Source organism: Suricata suricatta, chromosome 11 (genome assembly GCF_006229205.1).
Source record: "Suricata suricatta isolate VVHF042 chromosome 11, meerkat_22Aug2017_6uvM2_HiC, whole genome shotgun sequence".
Classification (NCBI taxonomy): domain Eukaryota; kingdom Metazoa; phylum Chordata; class Mammalia; order Carnivora; family Herpestidae; genus Suricata; species Suricata suricatta.
The window spans coordinates 985881-999398 of record NC_043710.1 but is presented as its reverse complement, the minus strand read 5'-3'; the positions used below and the strand labels follow the sequence as shown (position 1 = coordinate 999398).

At 61.8% G+C, this 13518-nt stretch overlaps 1 protein-coding gene across 5 annotated transcripts in view; it reads left to right on the top strand.

The window, feature by feature from the left end:
• The window catches only part of MOB2 (MOB kinase activator 2), a 58340-nt gene extending 44822 nt beyond the window's left edge, over positions 1-13518 (top strand). For 4 of the 5 annotated variants that reach the window (XM_029956954.1, XM_029956958.1, XM_029956955.1 and 1 more), the window contains exons 2-5: positions 5427-5587; positions 6000-6093; positions 11592-11716; positions 12453-13518. In XM_029956954.1, the coding sequence (XP_029812814.1) occupies positions 5427-5587; positions 6000-6093; positions 11592-11716; positions 12453-12763 (691 nt within the window). In that variant the 3' untranslated portion in view covers positions 12764-13518. Of the gene's footprint in view, positions 1-5426; positions 5588-5999; positions 6094-8290; positions 8403-11591; positions 11717-12452 lie in introns of those variants that run through there. The other variant, XM_029956957.1, reaches the window with a different exon arrangement.

Here is a 13518-nt window from a genome sequence, read left to right as displayed (position 1 = left end):
GATACAAAGGCCTGTGAAAGCGTGCTCTGTTTGGGGGCGCGGGCCCCTAGCGGTCACACCAAGGAGGGAGACGACCTGCAGGTCCCTCTCCGCAGCGTCAGGCTGGCTGACGCCTGTGGGGACTTAGTGGGGGTCCCGTTTCAGCTTCTGGGTTCCAAGGCTCTGTGACACGAAGGGGACACAGCGTCCCCATGGCCAGTGAAGACCCAAGAACGCGGCCCAGGAGGAGCGTCGCACGCCTCAGAGGGGTTTTCAGGCCCCACACCAGGCCCGCCACGTCGCCATCTTGAGGGTCGGCAGCGCTGCCGAGCCCCGGTGCTTTCACCAGTCCCGGGGTTGAGGGGCTTGTGTGAGGAAGGTCCCCTGTGTGTCTGGCCCTGGTGGTGTGCCGCGGGTGCCTTGGCCGTGCGGGGTGATGGGGCTGTTGGTGACGTCCCTGCTGAGCCTGTGCCCTCACCGCCATCCCAGGAAGGAGGTCGGTGCATCTTGTGTGCTCGGCCCAGGGGCTGCCGGGTTTCCCCCTTGCGCCTCCCCAGGTAGCGGTGTCTGTCCAGCTGGGCCCGGAGCTGAGCCCGTGTGCCTCACTCCTGCGCGAGCCTGCCGTGGGGGACGGCGGGCACCTGCCCGTGCTGCTCCGCCCACGCACCCCTGCTTTCCCAGCCCGCTGTCAGCACAGGCTGTCAGCACAGGCTGTCTCCATGCAGCACTTCCTGGGGGGCCCCAGGCTCCATGTGATCCTGCCCCCCACCCCCAGACCGCTGACCTCCATCCCGTGAGGCTGCCTCTAGACAGGGCTGCCTCGCTCCTCGTGCCCCCTCCTCCGGGGTCTCCATGCTTCCCGTGACTCCCACGGGTGCCCCTTGCTACACCACCTGCCTCCTTCCCAGCCCAGTCCTGAGCTGTCTCGGGGTACCAGTGTCCAGCGGGCACCTCGGGGGCCTGGCTGGGGGACAGGAGGCTGAGCGGGACTCCCAGGAAAGAAGGGGTCTCCCCTGTCCTGCCCTTCTCCCCAGGCTCTGCCCCTTCACCGGCGCTGTTCTGTGCCAGGGACCGCCGCCCCTTGCCCCAGCGTGGCTGAGGGTTTGAGGAGGCCTCCCGTGCTCGGGCTTCACAGCGACTTGTTGCTCGGCTCGGGCGGGGCTGGGCGTTACCTGGGCGCCTGCCCTGTGTGCTGCTGAGCCGGCTCACGGCACACGCGGTGTTCCCTCAGCTCCAGCCCGTCCCTGGGGTGTTCCTGGGCCGGGGGGGGAGCCTCACGGTGTGTCTGCAGCCCCGGGGCAGACCTCTCTCTCCCAGCCTGTTGGGCGGATAGCACGGCATGGGTGGAATGCACGCCGCTGCCAGGCCACACCAAGCTACTTCTGGGGCCTACCTGGTGGGGCCAGTGGTGTGACCTCGGACAGGAGGTGTGTCAGGCCGAGCATGTGGGCCCATGTGTGGGGTGTGGGGACTCCTGCAGAGGTGGGACCGGTGCCAAGAGCAGGGGAGAGTGCGGGCGGGCACCCACTGTGGTGAGGAGACACCGGGAAGATGTTCTCAGTGGGGCCTGGGCCCCTCCCAAATGGAGGACTCAGCCTCAGAGCGCACCTGCTAGACCCGGAGCAACGTGCAGGGTTCTGTTGGGGGCTCTCTGCGTGTGCCTGTGGCCAGTCTTCTTCCCTGAGGTCCCAGCAGGCCCTGGGGCGGCCCAGAGCCTTGTGTCCGCCGTCTGGTCCCTTCTGTGCAGCTCCACACCGGTCCGCGGCCTCTCACTGTAGCTGTGGGGATCCCAGCAAGCAGTACGAGGGAGAGCCAGAGGGGAGGAGCCCAGCCGTGCGGCCCCTGGGCAGACCTCTGCACCCTGGCTGGACAGAGCCTACTCCAGAGCCCAGTGCCCGTGGGGTGGGGAGCACAGGGTCTTGTTTTCACCGATGTGGCCACAGGGACAGAAGACCAGGACCAGCACAGTGTCACATATAGCAGCGTGTTCTACTTTGAAGACCATGAGGTGCTTTCTGAAATCTGGGGCCTGTGGCTGTTGGCAGCAGAGGAGTGGGGCTGAGTCATGGCCACTTCTTGGCCAGAGGGGCCAAGTGTCTTGGCAGTGGATGGGACAGAACTTGGGGCGGGAAGGACCTGTCGTGGCCGGGCTTGCGGGCCCCTCCTGCACAGGCCTTGCCGGCACGGAGGCCCTATGGGTCCCCAGATGAGCCCCAAACAGGCTTGTGTGTGTCTTCCTGCCACCACTTTGGGGTCAGAGCCCGCCATCTACTGCCTGCTCGTGGGACTGAGAGGAAGAGGACCCTGACCAGGGTCCACGGAAGTGTGGGCCTGCTGGCCTGGAGGAAGGGTCGTTCCAAAGTCCGAAGACCAGGGGTCCCAGGCCAGCTCTGGATGGTGAGGACAGTGAAACCAGGGGGGGTGGGGGGAGCTGCCGCAAGTCTGCCTGTTTGCTGTGGAAGAATAGGAACAGACAGCAGCAGGTGTGAAGGGCCAGAAGGCCGAGGCCCTCTGACCACGCAGGTCACAGCCCATGTCCTCCCGGGGCTGCCTGCCTGGCCCTCTGAGACTCGGCCCAAAGGGGCTCCCAGGCTCCCCTGGAGATGGACTCACCAGCACGGGGACACCACGCCCTTCCTAAGGCAGCGTCCGTGAGCAGGCCTGTGCGTGACCCCAGTGGCTCTTTGTACCACACTGGTTCCTGCTGCCGCTCCTTATGTGGCTGGTTCTGATGTGCATGCAGCCCTCGAGTCACTTGGTGACGTGACTCCTAAATGGCAGGGCAGGGAGGTGCTCAGGCATCTGGCTTCACAGCCCAGCCCAGCCCTACACCTGTGATCATGGGATCTTCTAGGCCTGGGGGTCAAGGCCCAGCATCTATGGTCATAGCCGGGTGTGAGTCAGCGTGAGGCACAGGCAGGTGTGCACAAAGAGAACAGGTGAGGGGTTGGGGTCAGTGGGGCCTAGACGCAGAGTGGAGAATCTGCCATCAGGTGGGCACTTGGCCGTGGGGGTGGGGGTGAGGCAGCCGGAGCAGAGCAGTACAGGTCCAAGTGCCTCCTGTGGGCTGGGCCCTCGTGCCTGGGGCTCTGGGTGCAGATCTTCCAGGCCACAGAAGACTTTCTGACAGGGTGGCATGTGACTCAGTAGCAGAGACCAGGGTCAGGAGAAGGGCAGGGGGCAGGGAATGAAATGGCCTACTCCCCTCACCCCCCGCCCTGACCTGGGGGGCATCTGAGTGCAGCAGCAGAGCTCCTGGGGCCCCTGCCCCCACCCAGGACCTGGCCATCCTCAGCAGGCTCTGGGGAAGGGTGGGAGCCTTGCTCTCCCCATCAGGGGACCACAGGGCCCTGTGAGGCTCCTGTCCACACTTGTCCCCAGTGAACAGCCCACCCCACCCTGCCCAGGGGACCCTCGAGTGCTCACTGCCAAGTGTGTGTGTGGGAGAGAGAGGCCTCCACGCCAGTGCTCCGGCCTTGGCCTATCTAGGCAGGGCTGGGAGCCCCAGTCAGGGGTCTGTCCCACCCTGTCCCCAGGACGTTGTGGCCCTGTGTGGCATTGGCCACTCCCAGTGGTGCACCAGGAGGCTGAAGACACTTTGCCTTTTAAGGAGAAGATTTGCTGAGAAGCTGAGGGAAAACATCTCCCTGGCATTTGGGGAACATACTTCCTTCCTGTTTCTCTTTAACAAACCACCAGCAACTTTTCAAAACAAGGAGAGGACAGGGTCAGGGAGCTGCAGAGACCTTTTGCCCCTACTCCTACCAGGGCTGGCAGGAGGAGGGGCGCACAGGGAACTGGTACCCCGTGTCGTCAGGACGGCAGTGCAGCTCTGCCATGGCGAGGCTGTGGCCCCGCCGAGGCCTGTTGCGCATTTTCATTTAGGCAGCTGGACAGTGAGCCAGTTTGCCTCTCCTTCCGCAGGCGCCACAGACCTTGAGGGTGTGAGTGGGTGGGGCCTGGGCACGTATACTGGGCCCCAAGTCCAGGTCCTCAGCTGCCTTGAGGCAGCCCCCCAGCCCTGCGGCTCAGCCCAGCCAGCACTGCGGCCACAGCCCCCCAAAGTTTGCAGGGGACCAGGTAGAGGAGGGTGGCCCTTGGTGCAGTGGGCTCGTGGCAGTACTGCCTGCTGGCTTGCCCGGGGGAAGCAGTGCTGACTCCGGCCCCTCATCCCCGGCAGAGCGGGGCGCGGGGGTACGGGGCCGGGGGCTTGCTTCCCCTGAGGTTCTGGCCTGCAGGCCTGTGGCCGCTCCTGGGACAGGGATGATCCGTCTTTGGTCTTTTCTGGTCAATAAGACTTCATGATAGCATTGGTTTGCACTCTGTCTTCTCCAAGTCACTGAATTGCCATTAAGCAATTCAGTTCCATTGAGTCAAGAGACTCATTCATGTTATTAAGCATTTTCCTTTAGTTTCTCAAACTTTCTCCCAAGAACCCAATTCAAAACCTTGGAAGGTTGGGGAGTTCCTATAGGTACCGGAGGATTGCAGCATTCCTCAGAGCTGACTGCTCGACGGCAGGAGGCCCCCTGCCCGCTCCACGTTGGGCTGTCGCTGCCAGGAAGGGCCGTGTCTGCAGGTGGCCCTCCCCAGGGTCCTCTGCTCGGAGGCATGTTTGCCCAGTGTGGGCTCCAATGTGACTGATTCCGTGACTTCTGACAAACCCAGCCTGGGCCATGTTCCCAGCCGTGGGCTCTGGGCCACTGTATTGGTCACGTGTCCCTGTTGGGGACGTCTCATCTTGTTTGTGTACCCAGTTCGCATGCGCCATGACCCTGGCTCCGGCCTCAGGCAGTGGGTGAGAGACTGGTTCTGAGGCTAAGGGCTCCCCCACCAAGGAGGCACCCCCCCCAGCACCTTTTGGTTCATGGGGTTCAGCTACTGATGCTCACTAGATTTGAATGAAAATGAAGACATTTTCAAAGAAATGTATTTAGTCCTATAAAATTAGCTATAACAAGCTCATTCTGTTCTGTACGACAGCATATTGTTACGGAAATGAACTATTTTTCAAAACAAAACCAAAAAAACCTTTTGGTGCAAAGTGGTAGTTTGAGCAGAGCTCCCCCTGCCTAGAGCCTGTGTCGTGTGCTGGGGACGGAGACCGGGGCCACGCGTGCGCTGGGGACGGAGCCCCGGGTCATGCGGGGAGCCTGCTTTGTGTCGGCATGCAGTCAGTGCTCTATAAGGGCAGGCCGCTGGACCGTCTGCACAAAAGGATCGGGGCCCAGGCCAGGGACGATGCTCCTCCCTGGGCCCCATCTAGTGGCCCCGTGGGCCAAGATGGCTACAGTGTCAGGCGTGGCGGGTGGAACCTGAGAGCGTGGCCACCGCACCCCTCCAGTGGGCCCACAGCCGCCTGTGTCCCGCTCCCATCTCTGGCCCAGCTCGTGGCTTCCATGCCAGCATCTGCCGTGCAGTGACCCCTGCTCCCTTCTCTCTGGCAGGAAGTCTAAAGCAAAGCCCAACGGAAAGAAACCTGCCGCGGAGGAGAAGAAGATGTACCTGGAGCCCGAGTACACCAAGTCCAGAATCACTGACATCGGGTTCAAGGAGCTGGTGGTGCTGCCCCGGGAGATCGACCTCAACGAGTGGCTGGCCAGCAACAGTGCGTGTCCTGGCCGAGCCGGGGGTGTCTGGGGTGGGAGTGTGGCTGCGAGACCAGCGGTGCCGAGGTCACGGGAAGGCCATGGCGCACGGGGCGGGAGGCTGGATCTCACCTCCGCATGCTGGGCAGGCCTGGCGCTCACGGCTCGCAGAAGGTGTGCCTGCCCCACCCCTGCGGAGGGGACTTGGTCTCAGTGGCCCATGGCTCTCTGCCCAGCTTGGTGCCGCCCAAGCAGATTCCCAGGCCCACACGGCAGTGGCTGGCGGCCGGCTTCCAGGGCCATTGCTCTGCGCTGGGACGTGTGTCTCTGGTCTGTGGTAGGTGCTGGCTGCCCCAGGGCCCAGGGAAAGAAGTGCTGTCCCTCGTGGCCGCAGCAGTGGTTTTCACGCCTGCGCCCCCTCTTCTCTTGCAGCCACCACGTTTTTCCACCACGTCAACCTGCAGTACAGCACCATCTCCGAGTTCTGCACGGGAGAGGCCTGCCAGACGATGGCCGTGTGCAACACGTGAGTCGCTGCCTGGCTGCAGCTCCGACCCTGGACCCGCTTGCTGCGCCCGGGCAGGGCCTCCCGATGGCGCAGGGCCCTCCTCAGCAGTGTCCTGGCCGGGGCTGCGCCTCCTGTCCCTGTGGGGCAGGGACACCAGAAGCAGAGCCCAGCCAGGGGAAGCACTGAGCAGAGGGGGTGAGGGGGCGTCCACAGAACATGCCCGGCTTGGTCCCCTAAGACAGCAGAGTGTCAAGAAGCTGCTTTCCGTAGGTGTCCTGTTGAAGGATGGCTTTTTTTTTTTGAGAGAGAGAATCTTAAGCTACACGCTCAGTGTAGAGCCTGATGGGGGGCTGGATCCGTGAGATCATGACCTGAGCTGAGATCAAGAGTCAGATGCTCAAGCAGTGGCCCCCCAGCCCCCGAAGGATGTCTTTTCCTGTGAGCCCCTGCTCTGTGTGGAGGGAGTGAAGGAGGGGACAGTGAGGGACTGGCTGGAGGAAGGCACTGGGTGCCCTCTTCACCGACTGGTCTTGTGGGGCTGGGTCGCCTTCTCAGTGAGTTTCCAGCGGTCCTGGGGGCCGCTCCCTCTCTCCTGGAAGCTTGTGCACGTTCGTGTCCTCAGCCGAGCACAGCCCGCTGGGTTTGCAGCAGCTCTGCCCCGGTGTGGGCAGGAGAGTCACTGCAAGGCACAGGCTGGCCCCCTGGTGGCAGAAGGGATGGAAGGTGGCCTTGGCAAGAGGTCACGGTTGCTAGGGCTCAGCCTGGGGCAATTGCGACTGAAGACGAGGCAGGGGAGCTCCTTTCTCACACCTCCTCTTTATTGGCGGGGCTGCAGGTCGGGCGCTGATGCCAGCACACGCTTCATGTGCTGCCCTGAGCCCCTCCTGCCGACAGAGCTGCTGGCCGGGCTCCCGGGGCCCCAACTCAGGCCTGGGTCATGAGGGAGCACGTGAAGACAAGCGCCGGCTCTCCACTCTGTCACCCCGAGAGAGCCACTGGTGGGGGCCAGGCAGGGGTGCCCCAGGGAGGGCGGGGCAGGTGCGCTGGAGGCAGGAGGACATTGACATGGGAGGGAAGGGAAAGGTGAGGAGAAAGAGCCATACGGAGAATGTATTTGAGGAGATGATGGCTAGGGGCTTTCCAGGCATGGCTGACACAAACCTGCACGTTTAAGAAGCTGAGTGAAGTCCAAGTAGGACAGACCGACGAATCCACAGGCAGACGTGTCATCACGAACCTGCCTAGAAGAGAAGGCCTTCACAGGGCAGAGCCAGCCCCACAGTGCCTGAGGGGACTGCGGCTCTTGTCAGAAGCCTTGGGCCACAAAAAAACTCCACCACGGTTTTAAAGTGAGCTTCAGGAGCTCAGGTGAAGCCCAGACCCTCCTCCAATGGAGGAAAGATGACACGCCCACCACCAGCCAGTGGGCTCCGCAGGGGCTCCCAAGGGGTCCCAGAGCAATGGGGACAGGGCTGGGGACCGTCCCTCTTGAGCTCCTGAAGCCACACCTGTATGACAGTCCGGACGGAGCAGCCCGCAGCGGGGCTGCGCTCAGCACAGCGTGGAAAGCATGACTGAGCACGTATTTTATACTCCTGTGAGCAACCTCTCTAAAATTGTGTAGGTGACGTAGCCAAATTTGTAGTAGGTCAGTTGAAAGGAAATACTAAAATGTGACCCAAAAGGAAGCAGGAAAGACAAAATAAGGGGGTGAGAAGCAAAGAGAGGAAGTAGTAAACAGAAGAAGGCAGACCTGAGCGCAGACGCCCCGCCAACACCCGCGGCGCAGACGTGCTGAGCACCAGGCCGCTCACGGACCACGCTGACCCCTGTGCGCGCCCGCCTGTGACAACGTGACTTAGGAACGAGGCACAGGGGGTGACAATGCCCGATAATGAAGCAGGACCGTCGTGACAGGATCTTAGGATAAAAGTTACGGGAATGTGCTGGCTCTCCAGGGAGCTTGTCGCACTGTACCCACGTTCTTGTGACGCTGCGAGATGAAGACGCGGCGCGTGAGGAGAGGAGGCGAGGGGCCGGCGCGGGGGTCCTGCCGTGGCCTGGGATCGTTTCTCCGTCTTCTGCCGCTGTGTGGGGAGAAGGAGCGCTCACCGGGAAGGACTGACCCACAGATAAGGGGGCTCGGCTGTGTAAGAATGGGTTTTTAAACTGAGCCAACTGGACAGTGTTCCCAAGAAACTCCCTTTACTTGCAGTGACGTCGGTAGATTACAACTAAAAGCACAGAGGAGATGCGCCAACAAAACGCTAGCAGCAGACGGCTGGAGTGGCTCTGTGACTCCCACACGTAGCAGAGCTCAGAGCGGAGTAAGTACCGAGGTGCGAAGGAGGCGACCGCGCGTTTACAGGGCAGTCAGCCTGTCAGGGAGCATCGATCCTGAGTGCGTGCGCCCCCGGCAGCAGCGTTTCCGAGAGGGAGACGGACGAAAATCAGAGGAGGGGAGTCCAGCGCTGGGAGACGCCGAGTCCGCGAGGCTGCAGGACTCCCTGGCTGGACTGGGAGCATGTCACCCTCGGCAGCAAGGGACACGTTCTTCCGAAGTGCACATGGAATAGTGCCCAAAATAGACCACTTCCCGGCTCACAAAACAGTCCTTCACTAACTTGAAAGACTCAGAAGCCTGCCGAGTCGGTCATCTGACGTTCTGGGGCTAGATAGAAGGAGCGACAGAAAGATGGCAGGGAGACCTCTGACGCTGAGAAATTAGCATGGCTCCAAATAATCCGGGGGTCGGAGAGGCAGACTCAGAATTAGGAAGGTTTTAAACGGAACACAAATGAAAGCACCCGGAGTGGACGGGACAGAGCTGCGGCCGTGCCCGGAGGGACGTGTGAGGGACGCGTGCTAACTCTGGGACAAGGTTCTCAAGCCAGTGCTCTCAGCTTCCGTATTAAGAAACTCGAAAAAGAAGAGCAAAAGAAACGGAAGCAACAGAGTGGAAATTGCCAAAAGTAATTTCTAAAAACAGGAAAATTGATGAAACCAGAAGCCAGTTTCTTAAAAAGATCAATAAAATTGACAAACCTTTAGCAAGATTGACAAAGAGAAAAGGTGCAGATTATCACCAGAAGGAAGGGGGGGTGGGTGTCACTATAAACTAAGCAGATATTAAGGAAACGCCCCCAAAAACCCTTATGTGTGTAAATATGATAGTTTAAACAGACCCATTCGTTGGTAAAAACAAAATGCCAAAATTCACTCAAGATGGGCAAGTCAGTGAGGCAAGAAAGCAGCAGTAAAAGGCATCCAAACGGGAAAATAAGAAACGGAAGTGTCCCTGCCATGTGCACACAGCTCGATCGCGTGGAAAGCCCTGAGCAGTACCTGGGCGGAGCCCCGCTCCTGGGAACCGCGCCGTTTCCGACGGCTCCGGGGACACACGGTGCTTCGGGGCACGCGGGCGCACGCTGCCAAGTACAGGGTCATAGCGAGCGTGGTCGGAGGCCCGCATGGTGGCAGGCACGCCGCACTCGTGGGCTGGAGGCGCTCTCGCTGGCGCCCCGACAACAGTGTTGGGAAAAGAGCAGTAAAGCCGGAAGGACCCCATCAGCTGGGACCGGAGGCGCACAGACCAAGGGGACAGCTGAGTCCAAACACAGACCCTCACAGATGTGGCCCTTTGATTTTTGACAAAGATGCAAAAGAAATTCGGTGCAGAAAGGATAGTCTTTTTAACCAATGCTGTGGAAAGACCAGTCATCGGTGTGTGTGGGGGGGGTGACTCTTGCCCCAAACCCCACACTTCATCCCAAAATTAACTCCAAACAGATTCTAAGTTGTAAAACTATGTAAGTTTTGAAAGAAAATAAGGAAATCTCCATGATCCACCATTAGGTGAAGGGAGAGCTCGTGGCCATGACACAAGGCTCGGTCACTAATGAAGCAGAATCAGTACATTGGGCAGAGTCAACATGGAGAACTTTTGCTCAAAGAGGGACACCATCACAAGGAAGAAGAGACAAACCACAGGCTAACTGTGTCCCCAGGCAGGGGCCCGCGCCTAGAATAGGTCAGGGATTCCCACAGCTCCTCCGCGAGAAAAGAGCCTGGTCCCGGTGGGCCTTGGCCTGGACGAACAGGCCAGCAGAGAGGACACAGGAGAGCAGATGAGCCCCTCAAGCAGCAGGTCGGATGGGGGTTCAGATGTCACTGCCACGGCGCCTGCTAGTGGGCCCAGAGCTGGTGAGGAGGGGGGTGGCGGAGCCACAGAGGGGCGTGGAAGCCAGCCCACGAGCGACTTGGTGGCTTCTTCAGAGGAGACGCTCTCCCCTCACCTGGCCCGGCGGTCCTGGTCCCAAGTGTTCGCCTTAGACCAGTGAGAGCTTGTGCTCCCCCAGGAACCCGGCCCAGAGTGCGTGTCGCCGCCTGAGCCGGCGAGCGCCCAGGGACCCACCGCGCTTCTGCGCAGGAGCACGCCTCAGCGTAAGAAGGAAGGGGCTGCTGGCATGGGCACAGACGTGGCTGGGTCACCTCCTGGCTCAGGACGCATGTGGCGTTTCCCTGGAGATGTCGCCGCTGTGCGGGTGACTGACCAGAGGTGGGGTGGGGGGGACCAGGGCAGGAGGGTGGCATGAGCCGTGCCCAGCTGTGGGAGGCACCCAGGCATCCGCGTGGGTGAAGAACGTGGGATCACCTGCCACACAGGTCATCTTACTGCATGACGATTTAAAATGAAAAAAAAAAAAAACAAGAGGAATGTCGGAAACGGAGCGTGTCCTCTTCCTCGCTTCCAGGCGGGCTGGTCCTCCGTGTCCCTCGGGAGCCAGGGTCTCAGGGCCACGTGTTGTGGAGACCCGTTTCCCAGTTTCTGGGTTGAGCTGCGTTTGCTGATACCGGCACCTGGGGCGGTGGAGCAGGTGTCTGTGATGCTACCCGGGCACTGGGCCTTGTCCTCTGGATCTCACTGCAGACCTGGGCCGCAGCCTGGCCCCCAGAGGCTGGGCTCCACTTCCTGGCACGGGGACCCCACAGGCTGTCCAGAGTGACACAGAAAAGGGCTTTGTGTGGGTGTCCTCAGGTGCTCTGATGCACCTGTGCTGATGCCTGGGCAGGCAGGAGAGGGGTCAGGCAGAGCCACCTTGTGGTGGGGAGGGTGCCAGGGCAGGTGTGCTAACCGACAGGAGGGCCTTGCTAGAATTTTCCTTCCTGGGGGAAAGCAGGGAGTCTTGCCAGCTTCTTAGGGCTTCGTCATGTGCAGCTCCCCTCTCTGTTTCCATTCTTGGGCCTTGTGGTGCACATAGCACCTGGTGCTCACACGGCCTGGCCTCCCTGGGGGTGCCTGGCAGTGCCCAGGGGCAGGCCTGCCTCTGCAGTGCCACCTTACACCCCGGTCACACCCCAGACCTTCCAGCTCCAAGTGGGCGGCTCTAGTGCAAGTGGCAGTCAGGGCCGAGTCCCCTTCCCTGTTGAGGGCTGGCCTCCTCCCAGGGCCTGTCCATTAGCGTGGAAGCTGTGGCCGGGGGTGGCGCCGTGACTGGCCTTCTCCGTCTCCACAGACAGTACTACTGGTATGATGAGCGGGGGAAGAAGGTCAAGTGCACCGCTCCGCAGTACGTCGACTTTGTCATGAGCTCCGTGCAGAAGCTGGTGACAGACGAGGACGTGTTCCCCACGAAGTATGGTACGTCCCTCCCCTGCTGCTGGGCGCTCCTCCCTGCTAGGCGGGCGTGACTGCAGGGACAGGAGGCAGACCCGGGGGGTGGGCAGCTTTATGACCTGGGCTGTAAAGCCAGGCAGGCGCCCCCTGGCAGGGGTCAGCTCAGCCTGGGTGGAGACCCCCCCACTGCCACCCCGGGCTCTGGGACCAGTAGCTTCTGCCACCCCGTCTGCCTCCCATGGCTGGGGCCATGGCAGTCCTCCTTACTCAAGGCTCACTGGCTATCAGGCAGGGGCTGTGGCCATGTCCCAGCCTGGGCTGATACAGGCCGGGGCTCCAGGCCAACACAGAGCTGTCAGAGGGTGGCGCTTGGCTAGCAGGGTGTCCCGTGCACCTCTGTGGCCCGGGCCACACAGAGAGCCCAAGAGCATCCATCATGAAGGCACACGTAACCCCAGGGCCGGGTCCAGGCTTAGGGTGGCCTGTGGCAGGCCGCTTGACGCAGAGGCAGCCGGTACTGAGCAGCAAGCACCCGCCGGGTCAGTAGGCATGCCGCTCGGGGGCCAGGGCCAGGGTGGCGGGTCACTCGAGCACCTGCCAGTGGGATGCTCGGAGGGGTGAGGGTGGCATGTCAGGGACCCTCCAGGCAGCTCCTGCAAAAAGTGCCCAGAGCCTGCCCTGCCCCTTCCCGGCGGGGTGGGAGCTCGGAGAGGCATGGTGGCCAGAGCGGAGCGTGGGTGACACCGCCGACTCTCCGCAGGCAGAGAATTCCCCAGCTCCTTCGAGTCTCTGGTGAAGAAGATCTGCAGGTATCTGTTCCACGTGCTGGCACACATCTACTGGTCCCACTTCAAGGAGACCCTGGCCCTCGAGCTGCACGGACACTTGAACACCCTCTACGTCCACTTCATCCTCTTTGCCAGGGAGTTCAACTTGCTCGACCCCAAAGAGACCGCCGTCATGGACGACCTCACGGAGGTGCTGTGCAGCGGCGGGGGCCGCGGCGGGGGCAGCGGGGACGGGGCCAGCGGCGGGGGCGCGGGGGCACAGAACCACGTGAAGGAGAGGTGAGCCCCCGGCTGGACAGGCGTGCACATGTGCAGAGACGGTGGTTCGTGTGCCTGCGTGTGCGCGCACACGCCCTGGGCACGCTCGGCAGGAGGTCTGAGAGGTTGACGCCGCCCCCCCACCCGGCCCGGGCGCGCCGAGTGTGGGCTCCCCGGACGCGGGCAGGCCATGCGTGGACTGGCTCCCGCCGGGGCCGTCCTGCTGGACGGATGGGTGCCGCTTGGCAAGAAGGACCTTCGGATTTCACTCGCCCGCTCAGCGATGTTTCTGGGACTGCTGGTGTGAGTTTTCTCCTCCCGCAGGGCTTTCCTTTCCTTGGTCTTCCGTGTGGCCCCCGCCCCGCCTCCCCCTGTGGGCTCTGCTGTTTCAAGAGAAAATACACCAGTAAGAGCTGGGGCTCCTTCCCAAGGACTCTGGCTCACTGTGGTTTGTTTTCAGGGTGGAGCTATTCTAGAGATCCCTCCCCATCTCCCCTCAGACCTCCCTCTCCTGGCCTTGCTTGGATCTTGGCTGTTGGTGGCTCAGAGCAGGTGGGGTAGGGTGGGGGTGGTCAGGGGTGCCCCACAGGGGCCCTGACCCTGTGGCCAGATCCCCCTCCCTCCTGCCCCTGCTGCCCACAAGGGCCCCTGGACCAGCTGGGCCCAGGACTGAGGTGCCTGGGTGGGCGGCCCATGTGGAGATGCGGCTGTTGGCTGAAGGCTGGGTGTCCCTACTCGGCTCACCTGTTTGGTCGTAATAAAAAGAATTCTCTCAGGTCA